This window comes from Trichechus manatus, unplaced genomic scaffold, assembly GCF_000243295.1.
Source record: "Trichechus manatus latirostris isolate Lorelei unplaced genomic scaffold, TriManLat1.0 scaffold00007, whole genome shotgun sequence".
Taxonomy (NCBI): domain Eukaryota; kingdom Metazoa; phylum Chordata; class Mammalia; order Sirenia; family Trichechidae; genus Trichechus; species Trichechus manatus.
The window spans coordinates 2,873,402-2,895,621 of record NW_004443943.1 but is presented as its reverse complement, the minus strand read 5'-3'; the positions used below and the strand labels follow the sequence as shown (position 1 = coordinate 2,895,621).

The following is a 22,220-nucleotide window of genomic DNA, read 5'->3' as shown; positions in this document are numbered from 1 at the left end:
TATAATTTTTTTTGTCCATTTTCAGGTAACCCCAAATGTCTGGTCATTGCAATGCAAAATGCTAGTTGGCTAGGCAAAAGAATACAATGCAAAATGACAGATATTTTATGTAGTTTCCAATATAGTTTTATAATTTAATCATATTAAATAAAAGATACTGTAAACAAATGCTTTTTAAACTTGCTTATTTCTTACCACATTTAAGACTGTCTCATTAATGTAGAAATCACCTGAAATAATCTCAAGTTTTAGGACACCAATTTTGGATAAAAGACACCAGTGTTATGTCAGGTGCCATTTCTTTGCAAAGGAATTTTTTGAGCTACTTAATGTGATTTTTGTATCAGTAATCCTGAAATACAGCCATCCCTCAGTTTCCAAGGGGAATTGGTTCCAGGACCCCCTCGGAGGTATCTGTGGGTGCTCGAGTCCCTTATATAAAATGGCATAGTATTTGCATATAACCTACGCACATCCTCCCGAATATAAATCATCGCTAGATTACTTACAATACCTAATACAGTGTAAATGATATGTAAATAGTTAATGCTTACACTTAACACTTAATGCCTTCTCAGCCTTTGCAAGCACTTTACCATGAACCAGAGAGACCATTTTTGCGTTGTAGGGGAAGCACTAACACTTCCATGAATTTCAGCTTCTTTTTACGTTATCGTGCGAATGCCCCGTTCATTCTTAGAGACCTCACGGCCGACTTCAGCAAGCGACATGCTGCTTTTCAAAAGATCTAAAATTTTTATTTTCTCATGGAGAGATAGCACTTTATGCTCCCTATTAGCCTTTGAGGGATTGCTTTGACTACTTAATTTTTTTTAGGAACCATTTTTTCACAGAAACAAAGGGTGCACTCAACACAAGTAGCGAACAAATGAGAAGCGAGACAAAGGATGCTCAAACAATGAGTGCTGGAGAGAGACTGAGAATCTGTTAAATGGCGGGAGGCTACAGCAGGGGATGCCTACACATCACTTCATTTGCGTGGATTCAGCATATCAGCATAGTGCTCAGTGGGTGGCAAATTCAAGTTTTGCTTTCAGAAACTTTTTTTTTTTTCCGAGTATTTTCGATCCGAGGTTGATTGAATCTCTGGATGCAGAACCCGAGGATATGGTGGGCCGACTATATTTGCAATCACTCACTCACTTTCATTTTAAAATAGCACCATTATAAATGGGGATTAGATGTCTTTCAAAATGACAGAAATATAAGTTAGGTATCCTGACACCAAGTGACAGAAGTATGCCAAAATTCTGCTGTCTACAAAGCTAGAGACCTGTTTAAATAAATTATAAGAAATCAGCACATTTCCCTACCACTTAAAATTAAAAATTGCTCTCCATGAAAGCAGCCAACCAAATGAATCATTAAAGTATCAGTAAAACAAGTTTCCAGAGTACACTTTAAGCAAGGTTAAACGTCTGAGTACATTTCTCACGATCTCTGAGCTGCTATCAATCATTCATGTTTTAATGTAGCCCTGACTTTATTTACAGATCCACCTCAAGTTCTCTTTTAAAAAGAGGATATGGACTAAATTGAAAATGACTACATAAACACAGAAATAACACTGTGAGATCTTTTTATAACCTTTCTATAACTGGGCCTCCATGAGCTGTTCAGTTCTTGCCTTAAGGCTTATTTCTGCATGTCATCGTATTCAAAAGCATGCAAGAATGTAATATTCTTACTGAAATTTTTGGTGAGACAAAGTAGCTACATCACCTATCACTATAGCAAAACTTCCTAAAACACTATTAAGCATCTTTCTCTGCCCTGTACTCTCACACCCTACACTGTGGCCATCTCTCCCTCTCCCCTGCCCTATTTCCCCTCATTGCCAGAGAAAAAGTGTCTACAAATTTGCCAGTAACGTGTGCAAACATTGCATTCAAATTGCAGCAGCATATTGTTCCAAATTCCTCCCTGTTTAATCTCTTTTGGAATCGAATGACTTAGCAAAGAATAGAAATGATAAGTATTCATCCCTGTAGTTCAAGTTGAAGGGAAATATTCAAATGGTACTAGGTAAAGTGGTGGAAGAGGAGTGGGGGAGAGCAAAGGTTGGGAAGGTCAAAAAGATTTCACCACAATAGTCTTAGGCAAGTAGTTGTCTTAATTCAAATATTATTAAACGTAGAAAAAAAGAAAATAAAAAGCAAAGAACACATGCAAATATTCAGGTAAAAATTTTAATTAAAATGACATAGCTAGCAGAAAGCATATGAAGAGTATAGTTAAGAAAGACTACCTGCTGGAAACAGAAGAAAATGTTTCACAAAAGCTGATAATTAAAGGGGGTATTGACTCTGGGCAACAAAGGATTAAAGAAGAGTTGATAAAATATGAAAATAAGAACCTTTTAGAACTAAGGCAAGAAACAAAGGGTAAAAGAATAAAACCAATGTAGAACTTACCTTGCTGAAAATCAAGTCATTAATGTGGAAGATCAACTTAAGATGTATACAAAATGCACAGATTAAAGCAATTAGAAGATGGTAGAATACACATCCTGGTCCCTGGGTATAGCAATTGATTTGTGCTGGACTAATAAAAGTTGTCAGTTTGAACCCACTCAGCAGCACAGCAGAAGAAAGGCTTGGCAATCTGCTCATAAAGAAAACTCTATGGCACACTTCAAAGCCCTGGTGGTGCAGTGGGTAAGAGCTATAGCTACTAACCAAAAAGGTTAGCAGTTTGAATCCACCAGCCGCTCCTTGGAAACCCTATGGGGCAGTTCTACTCTGTCCCATGGGGTCGCTATAAGTCGAAATCAACTCGATGGCAACAGAGTTTTTTTTTTTTTTTTTATGGTGCATTTCTACTGTGTAGCATATGGTGGCACTATGAGTCAGAATCGACTCCACAGCAAAGGGTTAAAGTATACATCCAACATACTGAATCAGAAAAAAATAACTTAAACCTCATAAAATAAGTTTTTATTTTTAAATTTTATTTTAATAGAATAAAACTTCATGTATTACCTTATCTTGGAGAAGGCCATTTATCTAATGAGGGATACAATCAGTCAGGCATCAGACATTTTCTTAGCAATATTAGGCATCAGAAATCAGTGAAGTAACAAGTAATCAGAATTTGGCAAGTCAAAAGAATGTGATCCCAGAATAAAATAGTAATTCAGGTTGTTGTTCAGTTGTAATGGAAAAGTTGTTGTTATCGTTGTTAGGTGTCATCAAGTGGGTTTCGACTCATAGTGACCTTATGTACAACAGAATAAAATGCTGTTCAGTCCTGTACCATCCTCATCATCTTTGCTATTCTTGAGCCCATTGTTGCAGCCACTGTGTCAGTCCATCTCACTGAGGGTCTTCCTCTTTTTCACTGACCCTCTACTTTACCAATCATGATGTTCTTCTCCAGTGACTGGTCCCTCCTGATAACATGTCCAAAGCATGTGAGACGAAGTCTCGCTTCCCTCCCTTCTAAGGAGCATTCTGGCTGTATTTCTTCCAAGACAGATTGGTTCATTCTTCTAGCAGGCCATGGTATATTCAATATTCTTCACCAATACCATAATTCAAAGGCATCAGTTCTTTTGTGTCTTCCTTATTCATTGTCTAGCTTTCGCATGCATATGAGGTGATTGAAAACACCATGGCTTGAGTTAGTCACACCTTAGTAGTCAAAGTGACATCTTTGCTTTTTAACATTTTAAAGAGATCTTTTGTAGCATATTTGCCCAGTGTAATACGTCATTTGATTTCTTGACTGCTATTTCCATGGACGTTGATTGTGGATCCAAGTAAAATGAAATCCTTGACAACTTCAATCTTTTCTCCGTTTATCAGGATGTTGCTTATTGGTTCAGTTGTGAGGATTTTTTTTTCTTTATGTTGAGGTGTAATCCATACTGAAGGCTATGGTCTTTGATCTTCATCAGTAAGTGCTTCAAGTCGTCTTCACTTTCAGCAAGCAAGGTTGTGTCATCTGCATATCGTAGGTTGTTCATGAATCTTCCTCCAATCTTGATGCTGTGTTCTTCTTCATATAGTCCAGCTTCTGGCATTATTTGCTCAGCATACAGATTGAATAAGTATGGTGAAAGGATGTAATCCTGATGTACACCTTTCCTGATTTTAAACCAGAGAGTATCCCCTTGTTCTGTTTGAGCGACTGCCTGTTGATCTATGTACGGGTCCCTCATGAGTACAGTTAATGGCAATAAGACTTGGAATGTATGTGATGACTCGGAAAACAGAGCATCCGCGTGGTCTTATTGAAAAACGTACTCATAACTCAGCAGAAAGATGAATCAGTTCATTGGTGAATTTAAAACAAAGAAACTGTCAATGAGAAACTGATATAAAAGCCTTGGTATTAAGCATGGGACTCATTTAAAATTAAAATAAAGTCTAATATGATAATAATAGACTGGACTAATTATTCTAGAACAGGTCAACAAAAATAGGGTATAAGTGAGAAAAAATGTAACCTAATTTCCTCCTCTCACCATAAATAAAATTGAATGTCAGATGACAAAATGATATTTTTTTAAAAATTGTATCACAAATATAAAGGACTAATATCTCTAAATATACAAAAAGCTCTTATAAATCACTAAGGAAAAAAAGCAACCAATAGAGAAGGACATTAAAAGGATTCAAATCTAACTAACAAGTAAAGAAAGGCAGAAGATAGTATTTCTTCCTACCAGATTAATAGACGGTAAAATTACTGACGAAACCCAAACCAGATGGAGGTATGGAAAAACAGGCTTTTTTTAATGATGTTGATGGAAGACTAACTTGGCACTGCGTTTCTAGAGAGAAGTTTAACAGTGTATTTCACCATGTCAAATGTAACCCAATAACCTCACTTTTAGAAATTTTTGCAAAAAGATCATAAGAGTAAGGAGCTGGTGAAACAGTTGACCTTCAGCGGTGCGCTGTGAGTTTACTTTCTTTCTCTCTCTCTCTCAGTTTTGCACTTCATTATTATTTTGGACTTACAGATTTAGATATAACGATGACTATTTTTAGATCAGGAGTCCCTGGGTAGCTCCAATGGTTAAAAGCTCGGCTACTAACCAAAAGATTGGAGGTTTGAATCCACCCAGAGGCACCTCGGAAGGTCTGCAGTCTGCTTCAGAAAGGTCACAGCCACTGAAAACCCTGTGGAGCATGGTTCTACTCCGAAACACTTGGGGTTTGGGGTCACTGTGAGTTGGAATCTACTCGACAGCAACTGTTTTGGTTTGAGTTTTTTATTTTTACATTATGGGCATTATAGACTTTTCATTCAAGAAAAATATTTAAGTTTTTAATTAGAAAAGAAACTTAAGTGTTTCATTTTATTTTAATATCTAGATTTCCCTTTTTGTTACAGAAAATTGGAAGAGTTTTTGGATTTCAAAAATCTTCAAACTTGTTTAAAGGAAGCTATTCTACTGGATTATTATGTGTCTGGATTTTTGTGGGCTAAAGAAATGGACTTTTCTGTTATTCAGTATTCAAAATTTATGACTTTACTAGCTATGTTACTTCATAATCTTAAAAGTAAGTACATTCTTTTTTTTTAAGAAAATGACGTTAAGTCCATTATAAATTATGTTCTTCAGCAAAAATTCCTCATTTTATTGTAATCCCATCAATGAAAATTATGTTTCTTTCCTAGGTATAGCAAAGATACAGTTCATATCTTCACTGAGTTGTGAAACCTCGAATGATACTTAACAAGACTAAAGTCTTCTTAAATAATTAGTTCGGGAAAGATATTTTCATTTCATTTAAGATCCTATCAGTGCCTTCCAATCCCCACCCCTCACCCAAAAAGGCCCATCAAGTAGTTCAGATTTACTAAGGTATTTTTCATTATCTGAACTGTTTCGATCTCATGTCTAATATTGGGTACCTCAGAATGACCAATGAGAGGAGGCACTTTAGTCAATACCAAAAAAGAGAATGTAGAAAGCAAAAAGAAAAATACCTACAATTCAATCGAGAACTACACCAAGGATATGACCAAAGAAATACAGATGGCTCCTAAACAAATGAAAAAGTTCAACCTTAATGATAAGAAAAATGCTAATTAGAACTACATGGCAATGTCATTTGTCACATATTAAATTGACAAAACTGTAAAAGTTTTGTAGCATTCTCAGTTGTCAAAGCTGTTAGAAAGAAGTATCCTCATATATTGCTGATGGAATTATAAATTGGAAAAAACTCTGTGAATAGGTTAGGAGCCCTGGTGGCACGGTGGTTAAAGTGCCTGGCTGCTAACTGAAAGGTCGCCAGTTGGAAACCACCAGTGTCTCTGTGGGAGAAAGATGTGTGGCAGTCTGCTTCTATAAAGATTTACAGTCTTCGAAACCCTACGGGGTCGCTATGAATCGGAATCAACTCAACGGCAGTGTGTTTTTTTTTGGGGTGGGGGGAGGTGTAGCTTAACAGATATCTATGAAATTTATAAATGTATAGTCCCTTTGACCAAGTAATTCCACTTCTGGGAATTTATCCTACACATACACTTGCACACATGTAACCTAATATATATGCAAACTTATTAGTTGCAGCATTGTTTGTATATGCAAAAGATCAGAAACATCAGTCGGAGACATCCGTATGATGTCATGTTTATCATAGTATAAACACATATGGAGATAAACAGAAATAATTATAAATGAAGCCTGTTGCCATCAGTTTCAACTCATAGCTACCCTATAGGACAGAGTAGAACTGCCCCATAGAGTTTCCAAGGAGCACCTGGTGGATTCAAACTGCCAACCGTTTGGTTAGCAGCCTTATCACTTAACCACTATGCCAGCAGGGTTGTATATATACTTGGGTTGGTTTACACACATGATGTTTCTTAGTTCTGACTGCTAAGAGGCTTAGCAGTAATGATACCCCAGTAGGAACCAGCATACCCAATACTCAGATCCGCATTTGTAATTCCATTCTCCAATAAAAGGAACCAGGGCTCCTTAGAGAAATGGTTGATTCTAAGGCTGGAGTAGAGAATATAAAAGTTGATCCTGGAGCGTCTTGTAGTGTCACAAAGTAAGTGCTCAAAAAAAACCCAAACAGAGGAGGGGTATGTCAAAGGATACAGGAGCCAACTGAAAAAGCACCCAATGTCCAAAATTGGAACAGTTTGAACAACAAAATAACATAGTATTGGATTATAATCAAAGTATAAAATAAACGTCCATGAGTCCACATTGATATAAATTAACAATTACATAAATAATTAGATGGGGGAGAATAGACAAATCTCTCATGTAGAAAAATTCTAAATAATGTATGTAAATATCCCACCCTCAAAGAGGGGGAAACTAACTCCCCACCCCTTAAACGTGAGATGCAAATAGTGATTTCCTTCCAAAGAGTACACTATGGAAGACAAAAAAAAAAACATACCTGTTGTCGTCAAGTCAATTCCAACTCATAGCGACCCTATAGGACAGAGTAGAACTTCCCCCCTAGAGTTTCCAAGGAGCAACTGGTGGATTCAAACTGTTGACCTTTTGGTCAGCAGCAGAGCTCTTAACCACTGCACCACCAGGGCTCCATAATATGGACAGTGGGGTTGGGCGTGGGGAGAGTAACTTTATGCAGTGGAGAAACCTGACAGACACTGCTTAGGCCAGGTGATTAAAGTTTATATCAGTGATAAATCGTGTTAATAACATGTACACGTGATATGATATGATGAGAATGGCACTATGGTCTTCCTTCCCAAAACCAATAACCTCTGTATAGCCATAAGAAAAATATCAGACAAACCCAAATTGCGTGACATTTTACAAAACACTTGACTAGTACTCCTCATAACTGTCAAGGTCATCAAAAACAAGGAATGTCTGAGAAAGTAACATAGTCTAGAGGAGCCTAAGAAGACATAATGACTAAATGTAATGTGGTATCCTAGATGGGATCCTGGGACAGGAAAAGGGCATTAGGTAAAAACTAAAGAAACCTGAATAAAATAAGAACTTTAGGTAAAAATAATGTATCAATATTAGTTCATAAGTTATGACAAATGCAGCAAAGTAATGTTAACAATTGGAGAAACTGAGTGCAGGATAAATGGGAAGTCTCTATAATAGTCTTGCAACTTTTCTATAAATCTAAAAGTATTCTGAAATAAAAAGTCTGTCAGTTAAGTATTGGTCCAAACCCAAAATGGAAAACTATGCAGCTGTAAAAATGAAAGAAAGAGAAGCTTCTTGTGTATTGTGTAGGAAAATGTAGAAGGTTTATTGTTTTGTGAGTAAACCAAGGTATAGAAATGTGTGTTTTTCTTTATAAAGGAGAGAAAATAAGCATTTATACAGTGAAACTTGTGAGAGCCGGAACTTGACGGGACTGCCTTCTTTTTCCAAGTCTCGCAAGTTTTCCGCCTTTGACAGTTACCGTCTTAACACTTTTCTGTCACTCTCTGTTAGTGGAAAATATTTGAGTTTTCCTTCTCTGAAAGATTTCCACCTTATACAGATACCAGCGTTCACAGGTTTTAATGTGTGTGTTTCTGTTTGTTATCTAAACAAAGAAACTCTGGAAGAATACAGAAAAAAACGAATTATCAAAATTACCTATAGGGATGAGTCGTGAGAACTGGGTACATGGGAAACAGATGTTGGAGGAAATGTTTTCACAATGTATCTTTATAACTGTTTTAAACCATGTGAATATATCACCTACGAAAACTTAAAATTAAATTTGAAGTGCAAGTTATATGGCATGGACTGTTCTAAGCATTTGCAACCTCTGAGCTAAACATTCACAAACTAGAAAGAGAATAAAGAAAAGTAAACATTTCATGAACCTGACATACCAAATTTGAGAAGATATTTCCATTTTAAATGTTTTCCATAACTTATAACTGTCTCAAAATATTTATTTTAGGTACAACTTTATATTGTTGACATCAGTTCAAAAACTGATTTTTAAAACTTGAGCTGGATCCATCCAGCTGCTCATAAACCATAAGACAGTGGAAGTGCATATGTAGAAGCTAACCAGAAAAAAAGCAGGAAATCTAGATTTTCCATTCTGAGAGGAAAAAAATCCCCTTAAATCTTTCGAAGTTAGGGAGGGTATAGTCAGGGTATATTGTCAGGAAAGAATGTAATCTTAGCCAAGTGTGACAAGGAAGGAGGTAAAGTCAGCTGAGTGGTAATAGAGTCCTGAGTACTTAGCATTCCAATCTGGCAACATCTTCATAGAAAACGCACTGACGAACACAGTCTGGGCTGTTAACTGTAGGATGGTCAAGCGTTACTAGTAAAATTTTAATATAGGAACTACATTTTATTCTAACTCGGTTTCTGATCCTTGCCTCAAACTTGTGACATATCTGTAAGGCATTTTGCAGACTACCCACCTGGAATAAAATTAGATCAAACTAAAGGATTATGGAGCATAGGATTTGTAGAGTTATCTTAGCAATTCATATTTTCAGGTCAGTTTTTCTAGGCCCAACCACAGATAAGCTGTAGGGTATTAGATAGACTGGATATTTGGCCTTTGTCCAGGTTCGTGGGTCTAGATTACCCTGTATATAATAAGAATCTTAGTAAATAACCATAGAATACTTTTAGTAGTTTCTATAATCCTGAATTGGGTTTTTCTCCCCCAAATAGGAATAATAATAATTATTATTATAGGTGACATTTATGGAAGCTTAACTTGTGCCAGCCGTGATGCCAATTGTTTTATAAATATTGTCTTATTCAGTTCACACACACCCTTAGTAAATAGCTGTATTATTCTCTCCATTTTAAAAATGATAAAAATAAATGAAATACAGCGAATGTTAAACAACTCCTTAAAGTCACACAGGGTCAACCCCAGTCAGTCAGAGCCCATCCTCCTAACTATTACACCAAATATGCCTGGCACTGGGCTGAATTCTAGAAAGCACTATATACATGTAATGTACTAGCATATATATCTTTTCAGTTTACTAAGAGATTCATATTCATTTCTTATTTGATCATCACAATAGCACTATAATTTTGAAAATGAGTGTTACTCTCATTTTACAGATAAGGAAAGTGAGACTCAGGTCACCTAGCTAGTAAATGGCAGTTATGAGATACCAGTCTAAGTCTTCCAACTAATTATAAGTTTAGTGTGTTCTTACATTACCCTAAATTTTTAAGGATACATTTTATTTCTAACAGCCCTTACTATTTACTTGATTTAATCTTTCATGTTTTAATTACATTACTAAATGTGATTTTTAAAAGAGCAAATATTTCAGTTAGGTAAATGAAATAACTTTCCTAGTTCTTAAAACCATTAGAAAGACATTAGACATTGGAAAACATTTTTAAAGTCAGTCATATTCCAACATAAGGAAATAGACATGTAAATGTATTTTTGTTTAATAAGTATAGTTTCTCATGTAGAATTATAATCAGTTATCTAAGAAATTGTTTTTTCACTGCATCTCTAATTAATACCATTTTATTAATAAAATGATTCAGATTTTTAATCCATTCATTTATGAATTGCTTTTATCCAACAGATTTTTTTATTTCTGAAATTACTGTTTTCAAAAGAAGTTTTTAATGGAAAAAGAAACGTGATACAGTAATTGGGCTCCACATAGAATGATGTAGGAAAGTATAGTCATCCAGCAATAATCCAGTGTATCTGACATACATAAAAGACTATCTGGAGGGAGGCTATGAGAAATGGACCAACTGTAATTCATTAAACCAGATTTTAATTATTGTATGGTTTTATGCTTCTTTCTAATTCCTACAAATAGAACCCTATGGGGCAGTTCTACTCTGTCCTGTAGGGTCATCATGAGTTGGAATCAACTTGACAGCACACAACAACAAGTAGAAAAGAATCTAGACTAAATGAATTACAAGTTAGTGTTTATCATATCTATCCTAAAATTTAAATTACTTTACTATCATTTTATTAGTAATTTTGGTGTTTAGGGTATAGCATCTGCATTCCCAGACAGGAAGAGTAGCTGTGTAACTCAGAGGTGACTGGGTCCAGGAATCAGCCTATCTTCCCAGAACTTTTCTACATTCCCCAAAAGAAAATCCACTCCATTCACAAGAAGTGGAAATTTTCCTGATGGTTTCATAAGAGAGACAAAGGTTTGTTTGAGATCCGATGAGTGGAATTCACAACGAACATCAAATTCAAATTCCCCCTAAAGCTCATCCAGGCTTCCAGCTGACATTTCCTCATGGTAGTGTCTTCGTGTCTTCCCTCCAAGCAGAGAATACAGCCTCACTTTCTCTAGAGCCTTTACAACTCCCTACCTCCAACTCTCAGGCTCCCCCACCCTAATCCTCCCCTCTAAGGCAGAGCAGTGTTTCTCTCTTCAAAGAAGATAGTTTTTGTTTGGTTGGTTGGTTGGTTGGTTTTTTGTTTTGTTTTGGTTTTAGTTTTTATAATTTTAGCTATAAAAGAATAGACTAGAATCATTAAGCAGTTTAATCTTGATAATGATGGTGAAGTTGTGTTACCCTTTTATGCTGTCTTCTCTTCGTCACCACAGGGCATAGAGTTGAGAAACAGTTTACATGAGTTTTAAGTCTATAGCTGTGGAAAAGAAAACAATCTTGATGTTTTACATAAAAATCCTTATTTCTGGCTTCTTTTGAAAATCTTCAGGCCCAAAACCCCACATGGTAACAATCAGCTAAAGCCAGGTGTTGGTTGAATCCATCCATTTACATTTTCAGCAGTGAATTCAGCTCCCCTGTCTACAATGATTGAACCTACTCTAAGCCTTGTTCACCGGCTACACCAAACAATTTTTTGTCATTATGTTCTTATTCTAAGATCAGAAAAATTTCCTTTCCACTTGAAATAATCTTTAGATAGATTTTTTTTTCATTTTAAAATGGAAACATCAACTCTTCAGACAATTGTGTAGCATCACAGTAATTTACAATTGTTGGGTTCATCAGCTGTTATTCTTTTACACAAAAAGTAGGTATTAACTATTTCATGAAAAAACAAGTTTTACCATTTGCCCTTGCAAATACTGAAGTAATTTTTGCACATTAAAGGTGTTGGATTATTTTGCTCTGAAAACATCTGTCAAAATAATGCTTAAGATTTCCATGGATTTTATTTCAGCACTACATATGTCCTTAGAAGATAGCATAAAATGGCTGGGAGAAGTTATGGCTGAAATAGGACCATCCCATTTAGAAAGAAATGAAGAATGGAATATGTTCGATGTAACACAAGCCAATGCTATCATTGATTACTTAAAAATCAGGTATGGATTTTTTCAGTAGCGTTGGTTTCATTTCATATCTTCTTGAAAATGTCTATTAAATAAAACTATTTTATCTTAACAAATTCAGACATTTACAGAATTTATATAGTAATTAACTCAACAACAACAACAACTATTCCATCCAGTAAATAAAAGTCAGGGCATTGAACATTTTGACTAACTTTGCGTTCTTAAAACAAGGCAAGGAAAATGTTGTTTTCAACAGTTTCTATCACTCACTTACAATAGACTCTATATTTTAGGTACAGTGATTTAGCTGACCTTGACATCAACATTTTATATGTTAAAAAGCAACATTCATTTCCGTTTAAAAGTTTCTTTTAAATGATTTTTATTAAAAATTGAAGAGATTTATGAATATCCTTCCTAAAATTTATTGTGTGCCCTGAAATATTTTGTTGTGTTACCTAATTAAACTCATTAAGTCTTCCTTTCTGCTTAGAAATTGATGGTGGATGGAGGGAAAGTATTTTTTATTACAGTGATTCTTCATTGTTGAACAAAGAAATCTGTCTTTTTATATAATCTGTCACAGGGTCAGATTAGAGTCATGAATCTCACCAAGTGGACATTTTTAGAGCTTGCAAATATTTAAACTAGAGTCGGTAAAAATCTTTTGCCTGACTAAAAACTGCTATGGAGAAATGCCTCTATACTTCTTATACTGCATACTCTAGTGTCTTCCACTTTTCAAATTTTAAAATTCCAAAATAAAGGGTGCTGAATGACATCCTTGACATCCATGCTCATGGATTTGCTTGGCAAGGATCCTGGTTGTAGTCTGGAAGCTTTCTAAACTTTAATATGTTTAATATGTTAAAGTTTATACACTTGTTTCTGGCATGAATTAATAACAGCATATGATGTAATGTATTTTTTGTATAATGGCAGTTGATATGATTTCTTGGTATACCTCCTAATGTGTCTCTCTCACTAAAAGCCACATTATTCTTCATATCAATTAGAGTAAGAAGGCAAGGTACCTGGAGGGGGGCGGAGAGCAGAAATCTAGAATTGGAGGAGAACCTGGTCCGCAAGGTCTTTCTGCCCCTCAGGGTTTGAGAATCACTGGGAGAGAGGAGTTCTGCTCTGCACATTTGTCGAACGTTCTTCTTTCCCATCTCTCTCTCTATGTGAACCTGCCAGGTTTCTCTTGCAGAACACATTTTTACAGCTGAGCTCTTAGCCCAGGAGGTTTATAGTGGGTATGGGGACTGATAGTTAACCACAGCAGTACAAACCATGCAGGCACGACGATGACACTTTCTAGATGGTGAAGGGTGGTGGCTCTTTTCCTTTCATCTGATCTCTCTGAGAAAATGTTCTCAACATTTTCTTTCAGAAAATGGTTACATTAGGAGAAGATACCAGGGTTAGTAGCCTTTAACTCCTAACCAGGGTCACTTTGTGTACCAAAAATCACCAGCATTACTTCTCCAAAAATGAGTAATATTTGAGAGATTAGGCAAATAAAGTAAATCAGAGCTGTTTTTGATGCTGTTAGAGCCTCATATTGAGATTTCAAAGAAATTACCTGTTTTAAAAATCCTTGCTACAGAAAAATAAAATGTCAGGGGTTGATACTGATATTTTATTTTTCTGTAAAGGAAAATGTGCTTTTCTACAACACCTGTCTAGAATCCCTCACAGGTCCACAAATGTAAGCTTAATGATATCACTGAATCATATACTTTTCTTTTTTATTGTACTTCAGGTGAAGGCTTACAGAACAAATAGTTTTTCATGAAACAGTAGTACACGTATTGTTTTATGACATTGGTTAACAACCCCACAACATGTCAACCCTGTCCCTTCTCGACCTTTTTTTTTGGTGAAAATATACATAGCCAAAGATACACCATTTCAAAAATTTCTACATGCACAGTTCAGTGACATCGACTACGCTCTTCCAATTGTGCTGCTATTCTCACTTAAGATGAAGGCTTACAGAACAAAATAGTTTCTCATTTAACAGTTAGTACACATGCTGCCCTATGACAATGGTTAACAACCTCACAACACATCAAGAGTATCCATACTCAACCTTGGGTTCCCTATCACCAGCTTCCTTGTCCCCTTCTGCCTTCTGGCCCTTGTCCCTGGACTGCCATACCTCGTTAGTCCCATTTGGTTTTATGGGGCTGTCCACTCCCAGGCTGAACGGTGAACCTCGTAGATGACTTCACCCCTGAGCTAAAAGGGTGTCTGGGGGCTGAATCATATAATACTTTTCATTTTGATGACTACAATAGAGTTTGATAAATATAAAGCTAATTCAGTTATTGGAAGTATGAGCATGCTTCAATTTAACCTGACATTAAGTTCACCCTAGTCAATTTAGGAAGAGCAGTTTTTAAAACATGATCCATAGCACCTGAAACTTAACTGACAATGAACTTGAAATTTCATGTGATACTCCTAGCAAACTCTAAATTGTATATTTGGTCATGTTTCTGTGAGTTGAAAAAAACCAATGCCAAACTTCCGCATCTTCACCCCGGTTACTCTAAGTACTGACAAATCTACTTGTGCATGTACAATATACACATTTGTATATGTGAATGTATAACATATACAAATATAAATACAACTGCAGCTTTTTAATACAAACCATCATTTGGATATATGTCTGGTCTGGATGCACGTCTGTCGTTGTGTCTTCTACCTATTTTCTGGGAATTAAGTGAAGGTAATGCCCAATATAAAAAATCAGCCCTGCCCCTCTGTGCATAGCAGGGCATTACACTTCCTGCCGTGGAGCCAGATGACTTGATCTGTTTTTAGTCGGGGTATTATTTCTTCCATTTAGACCTAAGGCTAGATGTTCAACCAAATAGTCCAGGAGCTTTAGTCAGTCCAAAGGCCACTAGGGTGAGGCAAGGGAGGCGCCCTGGCCAGAGCGTGAGATGAGCCACCTCCTGAGGTGTTTGCCTCATCTCACCCTAGTCCCTGCTTTGCCCCCAACTCTGCATCTTTAACCACTGCATCCAAGTCATGCATTTTATTCTCATTGTAGGAAGTGAATTTCCCTTTTGGCATGGGATGATCTCATTCCCATATGCAGTGAGGAGAATAAGACTGAAAGATTACAAAATTGCAGAAAGGAAGATTTATGAATTAAGCTCTTTGTATGACACAAGATAGAGAAAGGAAAGTCTTACACTAGTTCACTGAAAGGAAGCCAAGCTATTTCCAAAATGCTGTCTTTAATATTTTCTATTCAAAATCAGTTATTGCCAATGTAATGCTTTTGAGCTTAAAGCTTTTCTCTGGGTAACCAGTATAAGGGAAGGAGGGCTTGAATTTATTTTGCTTCATTGAAAATATCAAACTTCACTAATCTTGACATATTTTCTAGCCAACAAATCAAAGTGATGTCAAAAGCTAAGTTGGTTTTCTGAATGTTGATGAGTAATTTGAACATTCAAGGTTCCCCCCGCCCAAAATAAAAGAAATACCATGACTGAGCCTGCACACACCCATCACTTTTTAATGGATTGTGTTAGTAGTGAGATCAACTGCTAGTATAACTCAAAGAGACCCAGCTGCCTGAGGATTTCTTCATTGATTTCAAATGAATTGAAACTTTGATCCATTATAGCATTCAGGAGAAGCCATTATTATACATGCTCAGTAGCTACATTTTGTAAATGTTAATTTCTCAGTTATATTAAAATCAATTTTCTTAAATAGCAAAAGGCACCAGAGTGAAAGAGAAACCACTAAGTCTATTTTTTGGTTCTTGGGCATTTTGCTGTATTATGAGTCTATTAATTTTCCTAACCAGCAGGAAGAGAATTAGAAATATTCAAATATTATCACAAACAGGATATTAGAAGTCAGCCTTTCACGAAATTTCAAACTCCCAATTCTACATTTCTGAAATCTTTAAACTTACTAAAAAATATTTATTTTCAAGACCTGCTTTGGCTTTTTTGTAGTTGATCACCTAGTTTTTAGGATAGAAACTGAAGAAATGAGCTTTCTTAAATTAATTCCTCCCCTCTGTTTGTGATCTAAAATCAGGAAAATCAGTCCTTTTTTAAATGGGTTTCAGTTCAGCTTGCATCACTTTTCAGATGTTAGAGATTAATTTAATTGATACAGTTTAGGAACGTGAGAGGAAGTAATTGATAGCCAAGCCAGTTGCTGTTGAGCTGATTCCGACTCATGGAGACCCCATGAGTTTCAGAGTAGAACTGCACTCCATAGAGTTTTCATGGTGTGACTTTCAGGAGCAAATCACCAGGCTTCTCCTATTCTCCCCCTCTGTTTGTGATCTAATATTTTTCAGGAAAATCAGGCTTTTCTAAATTAATTTCATTTCATCTGACATCACTTTTCAGATGCTATTGGAGATTAATCTTGATTAATGTTTAGGAAAGGGAGAGGAAGTAATTGATATGTCAGGAAGTAAAATACAGAATTCATGTCATTCATATCAGAAGAAATTGACTCCAGTTTGGAGCAAAACATGAAAAATAATGTGAGGTTTGGTGTTATGTAGGGGTGGGGTATTATTTGGTTTTAAGTCAGGAAAACTCAAGATGCAATCTAATTGCTCCCTTATCCCAAACCTATTCACTCACCGCAGATGAATTTCCTGATTTTATTTTTTAAGTACTGTGTTATATTTTCAACATCTCAAAAAATAAACCTTTACTTTCTTAGCATTTCTGGACAGTTTCCTTAGGATTAAAGGAGGTGGCTAACTCTATATTAGTATTTAATGTCTTTAGCTTGGTCAATATGAATAACTTTTCTTTAATAAATATCCTAACATATTTGCTTTTTCTCTGAAATAAATTTACCAAAGTTGCACATTTATTTTGTATTTCAGCTTATTTCAACACTACAAGCTGTATGAGTTTCTGTTCTATTCCACCAGGGAAGAAATTGTGATAGGAACTAAGGTAAGTAATTTATCTAGATGGAACCAATTAAGCTGAATTACTTAATGCATGCTGATCAGCATCTAGATCTTTAACTGCTTAAAGCAACTTCTTGTCAAGATTACTCAAGTGTTAATATAACCAACTAGTAGTTTGCAAAAAAAGATAATTACATAAAATGAGCTTTGGATTAAGAAAATAAGCTATCTTTGGCATTAAAAGCATTGTTAATCACATGTACTTTATGTATTTATGGATTATTTGACAAAGCTTAATTGGATAGACTACGTATGTCTTCATACCAATAAAATCAGGAAAAGTAAGATAAATTAATTAGCTAGATCTCTTCTAATTTCACATTTACTTTCAGTCTGCTCATTGTTTAAGGCCTAATTCAAATCCCACTTCCTCAGTGAAGCATCACATTGATTTCATTGCATCTCAAATGAAGGGTTTGGGCAAACTGTCTAATCACATTCTATGATTTTATTCCAGTTGATCTCTTCTTGATCAATTCAGGTTACTCTTACCATACAAATAAGTATATAAATGTGAACTATCTTACATGGTTCTGTAATGGTCAACTGTAATTTTCTTGAAGACAAGGATCACCTTCTGTTTTCCTACCACAACGTATAGTAGAATGCCTCTCAACTGATACTATGTAAGTGATCTAGTAGCAGTGCATAGAGCAGCAAATATATACTAAATGATCTGTACCTTGAGACATTTTTGAACAGCCTCAACACATGATTGTGTATTTGTAATTACTAGAAATAAACACTGGATAGGAGAACATCTTAAGGAGTCTAAGGATGCCATAAAAAGTGTCTTTATAGATTCTATGGAGTCCTCGTGGCTCAGTGGTTAAGAGCTCGGCTGCTAACCAAAGGGTCAGCAGTTTGAATCCACCTGCTGATCCTTGGAAACTCTATGAGGCAGTTCTACTCTTTCCTATAGAGTCGCTATGAGTCAGAACTGACTCAATGGCACCTAACAACAACAACATAGGTTCTATGTACCTAAGATCGCCGTTAGTCAGAGCCAACTCGACAGCAACTAACACCACAGGTTCTCAACTACTTTAAAACTCAAAAAAAAAAAAAAAAAAAAAAAAAAAAACCTGTTGCCATTGAGTCGATTCCAGCTCATAGCGACCCTATAGGACAGAATAGAACTACTTTAGGAAGCTACATTACCTAGAACTATCAGCAGATATACAATAAATGGTCTGTACCTTGAGACATTTTTGAACAGCCTTGACACGTGATTGTGTATTTGTAATTACTAGAAATAAATACTGGATAGAAGAACATCTTAAGGAGTCTAAAGATGCCATAAAAAGTGCTCCTATAGGTTCTATGGAGGCCTGGTGGCACAGTGGTTAAACGTTGGGCTGCTAACTAAAAGGTCAGCAGTTCCAATCCACCTGCCGCTCCGTGGAAACCCTATGAGGCAGTTCTACTCTTGTCCTATAGTGTTGCTATGAGTCAGAACTGACTCGACAGCACCTAACAATAACAACATAGCTTCTACGTACATAAGGTCGCCATTAGTCAGAGTCAACTCCATGGCAACTAACAGCATAGGTTCTCAACTACTTTGGGAGGCTGTATTACCTAGAAGTATCAGAAACAGGAGTGGCCATGCTCAGAAACAAACAGGTGAATAAGGGATACTCATGTTATCTTTATAACATGATGAAGACATTTCCTGATATTAAAACCAGATGGAAGGCACCAAATGTTCTCTCTTTCAGAGTGTTGTCGTTCTGGAGTTTATGAATTGCTTATATCATAAACACCTCAGTCACCATTACTCACCCTCTATTTGGGCACTTGTTCTAAGGCCAGCCATTTAAAAGTGAGCTACAGAAACAAGGAACCCTTTTTGCTTTCTATTTTCCTTAAATTTTTTTCTTGGCAATATCTTTAACCTCATGCATACTGTAACTTAAATTGGGTGTTACTTGACAAAGTTTCACTGAAAACGTTTTCATTTCAGAATTGCGTCATATAGTGTGACAGTGCTGCAATAATTAACAGTTTGGGATATAACTCTATCTCATCCATTCAGCAAAACTTTGGGAAAATGATAGTGGCTTTAACAGTGACATAAATAGATATTTAGGGTCATCAAGAAAAAGTTTGAGAAACAACTCCCTTTCCCTTTGTTAATTGCACAATCATGCCTTTCTTCTATGCTGTAAGGATATATTTAGGTGACATTTATGCTTATGGAAAGATAAAATGGAGAAAGTAGACAGGGATTGGCTCCTTTATTTTCCATTGTCTTTTGTATTTTCACCAAGCTGACCAGAGCTATGAAAAATCAATCCTTAAAGAAAGGATGTTGGGTCTTCAAAAATCAGACCAATCCCGGAATTTTAGAGGATTAGCCAAAGCAGGTTTTATACTACATTATTTTATGGTGTTTCAGAAGTGTCTGATAACCTTTGGTGCAAATATCTGTTTTCTAAATTAGCAGCCTTTCATGGAGTAGTCATGGACCTGCCCCGCTAATATGATTATTCATGCTGACCTCAGTGCCCTGGGGCCACACAAGGGCCACATGACCACAGCATGAATGTTTTAAATTTAACTCCCTGGCAAGCATTCAAGTTAGATAGCACTGATGAAATTCAGCTTCTTTCTTTCTCCGCCCCCCCCATTTAAAAAATAACTTTATTTTGAAAATCTAATAAAAATACAGGAAGGGAAGAGTTTAGAATACATATTTAAAGGTATTAGCATGAAAGAATTCAACAACATACTATGACTGCAAGCATAATAGAAGGTAAGAGAAGAAAAAAAAGTTAATGAGATTTTATTGTGTTTTCAGTGAAGGTTTACACAGCAGTTAGGTTCCCATTCAACAATTTCTGCACCAGCTGTTCAGTGACATAGGTTACATTCTTCACAATGTGTGAACATTCTCATTATTTCTGTTCTGGTTGTTCTGTTTCCATTAGTCTAGTTTCCCTGTCCCCTTACCTTCTCATCTTTGCTTGAAAGTAATTATTGACTGTTAGGACTCATATAGATGATTTTTTTAAAGAAGCATAGTACTCATGGATCATATTCTTTATTTTATGAGCAAATCAGTTATTTAGCTAAAAGGTGACCTTAGGAGTTTGTTTTGGTTCAAGGTTTAAAGAGTATCTCGGGGCAATAGTCTCGGGAAGTCCTTCAGTCTCAACTGGTCCAGTAAGTCTGGATTTTTTTTTTTTTTAATTGTGCTTTAGGTGAAGGTTTACAGAGCAAATTAGTTTCCCATTCAATAATTTATACACAGATTGTTCTGTGACATTGGTTGCAATCCCCACAATGTGTCAGCACTCTCCCCATTACCACCCTGAGTTTCCTATTTCCATTTGTCTGGTTTTCCTGCCATCTCATCTTTGCTTTTGGGCAGATGTTGCCCATTTGGTCTCATATAGATGATTGTTCTAAGAGGGAGCACTGTGCTCACAGGTGTTATTGTTTATTTTATAGGCCTGTCTATTTATTATTTGGTTGAAAGGTGATATTGGGAATGGCTTCTATTCCAAGTCAGAAAGATGTCTAAGGGCCACAGTCTCGGGAGTTTCTCCAGTCTCTGTTGGACCAGTAAATCTGGTCTTTTTTATGAATTTGAAGTTTGTCCTACTTTTTTTTGCCACTCTATCCGAGATCTTCTATTGTGATCCTGGTCAGAGCAGCCTGTAGTGGTAGCTGGGCACCATCTAGTTCTTCTGGTCTCAGGCTACTGGAGGCTGTGGTTCCTGTGGTCCATTAGTCCTTTGGACTAATTATTTCCTTGAGTCTTTGGTTTTCTTCACTCTCCTTTACTCCAGACAGAAAGAGACCAATAGTTGTATCTTAGATGGCCACTTGAAAGCTTTTAAGACCCAGATGCTACTCATCAAAGTAGGATATAAAATGTTATCTTTATGAACTATGTTATGCCAACTGACCTGGCTATCCCTCCAGACTATGATCCTTAGCCTTCAAGTCCAGTAACACAGTCCCACAAAGTGTTTAGTTATGTCTAGGATGTGTCCATGACTGTGCCCCCATATGGTCTATTATATACGTGAATATACATGCTGCACATATAAATATGTGTGTAGAAATATCCACAGCCAAACCTATATATGCATATGAGTGTACTCCCATACACCTTCCCACACCTATTCAGCATACATATCTACCTATGATCCACTCATAAATTATTGTTTGTTATTACTGTTGTTGCAGGATTGAAATCTGGGTTTTTTAAGAAATTGCGGTTCTGTTCCATCTATTGTGGCCCTGATCAGAATGTTTGGTAGTAGTAGCTGGGCGCCATCCAGTTTTTCTGGTCTCAGGATAGATGAGGCCATGGTGTTTGTAGACTATTAGTCTTATAAACTAATTTTTTCTTTGAGTCTTTGGTTTCCTTCTTTCTGTTTTGTTCCAGAATAAAATTCAGTTTGTTTCTTAATTTGTGGATAGGAGATTAATTCAAAACACATAAATCCTCTGGAAGAATAATTGATAAAATATTAACTTGAATTGGGTAAATCTGCTGCAAAAGACCTCTTTAAAGTGTTAAAAAGCAAAGATGTCACTTTGAGGACTAAGGTGTGCCTGACCCAAGCCATGGTATTTTCACCTATCTCATATGCATGCAAAAGCTGGACAATGAATAAGGAAGACCAAAGAAGAATTGATGCCTTTGAATTACGGTATTGGCAAAGAATATTGAATATACCAGGGGCTGCCAAAAAAATGAACAAATCTGATAACCTCCGGCAACATGGCGCTCTAGGCAGAAGCACCACGCCGTCCCTCCACAGCAAAGATCTGAAAAACAAAGCCAAACAGAGAAAACAGCAATCCTGAAACCTAAACATCAAATGAAGAGATAAAGAACTCAGCCAAGCACCAAACAGAATAAGAAACTGACAGAGAACAGAGAGTGAGGAGACATACATGGAGAGGTCCCCTATCAGCTAATACAGCATGGATCCACCATCTTGGACTCCTATCAGAGACCAGCAAATAGGGGGTATGAGAAAGCAACTTCATGGAGCTT

The 22,220-nt window shown here is 36.3% G+C and overlaps 1 protein-coding gene across 1 annotated transcript in view; it reads left to right on the top strand.

The window, feature by feature from the left end:
* Positions 1–22,220, top strand: part of CABCOCO1 (ciliary associated calcium binding coiled-coil 1) — a 146,215-nt gene that overhangs the window by 13,307 nt on the left and 110,688 nt on the right. The window contains exons 3-5 of the mRNA XM_004370123.1: positions 5,365–5,534; positions 12,105–12,249; positions 17,111–17,183. Coding sequence (XP_004370180.1) covers positions 5,365–5,534; positions 12,105–12,249; positions 17,111–17,183 — 388 coding nt within the window. The remainder of the gene's footprint in view (positions 1–5,364; positions 5,535–12,104; positions 12,250–17,110; positions 17,184–22,220) is intronic.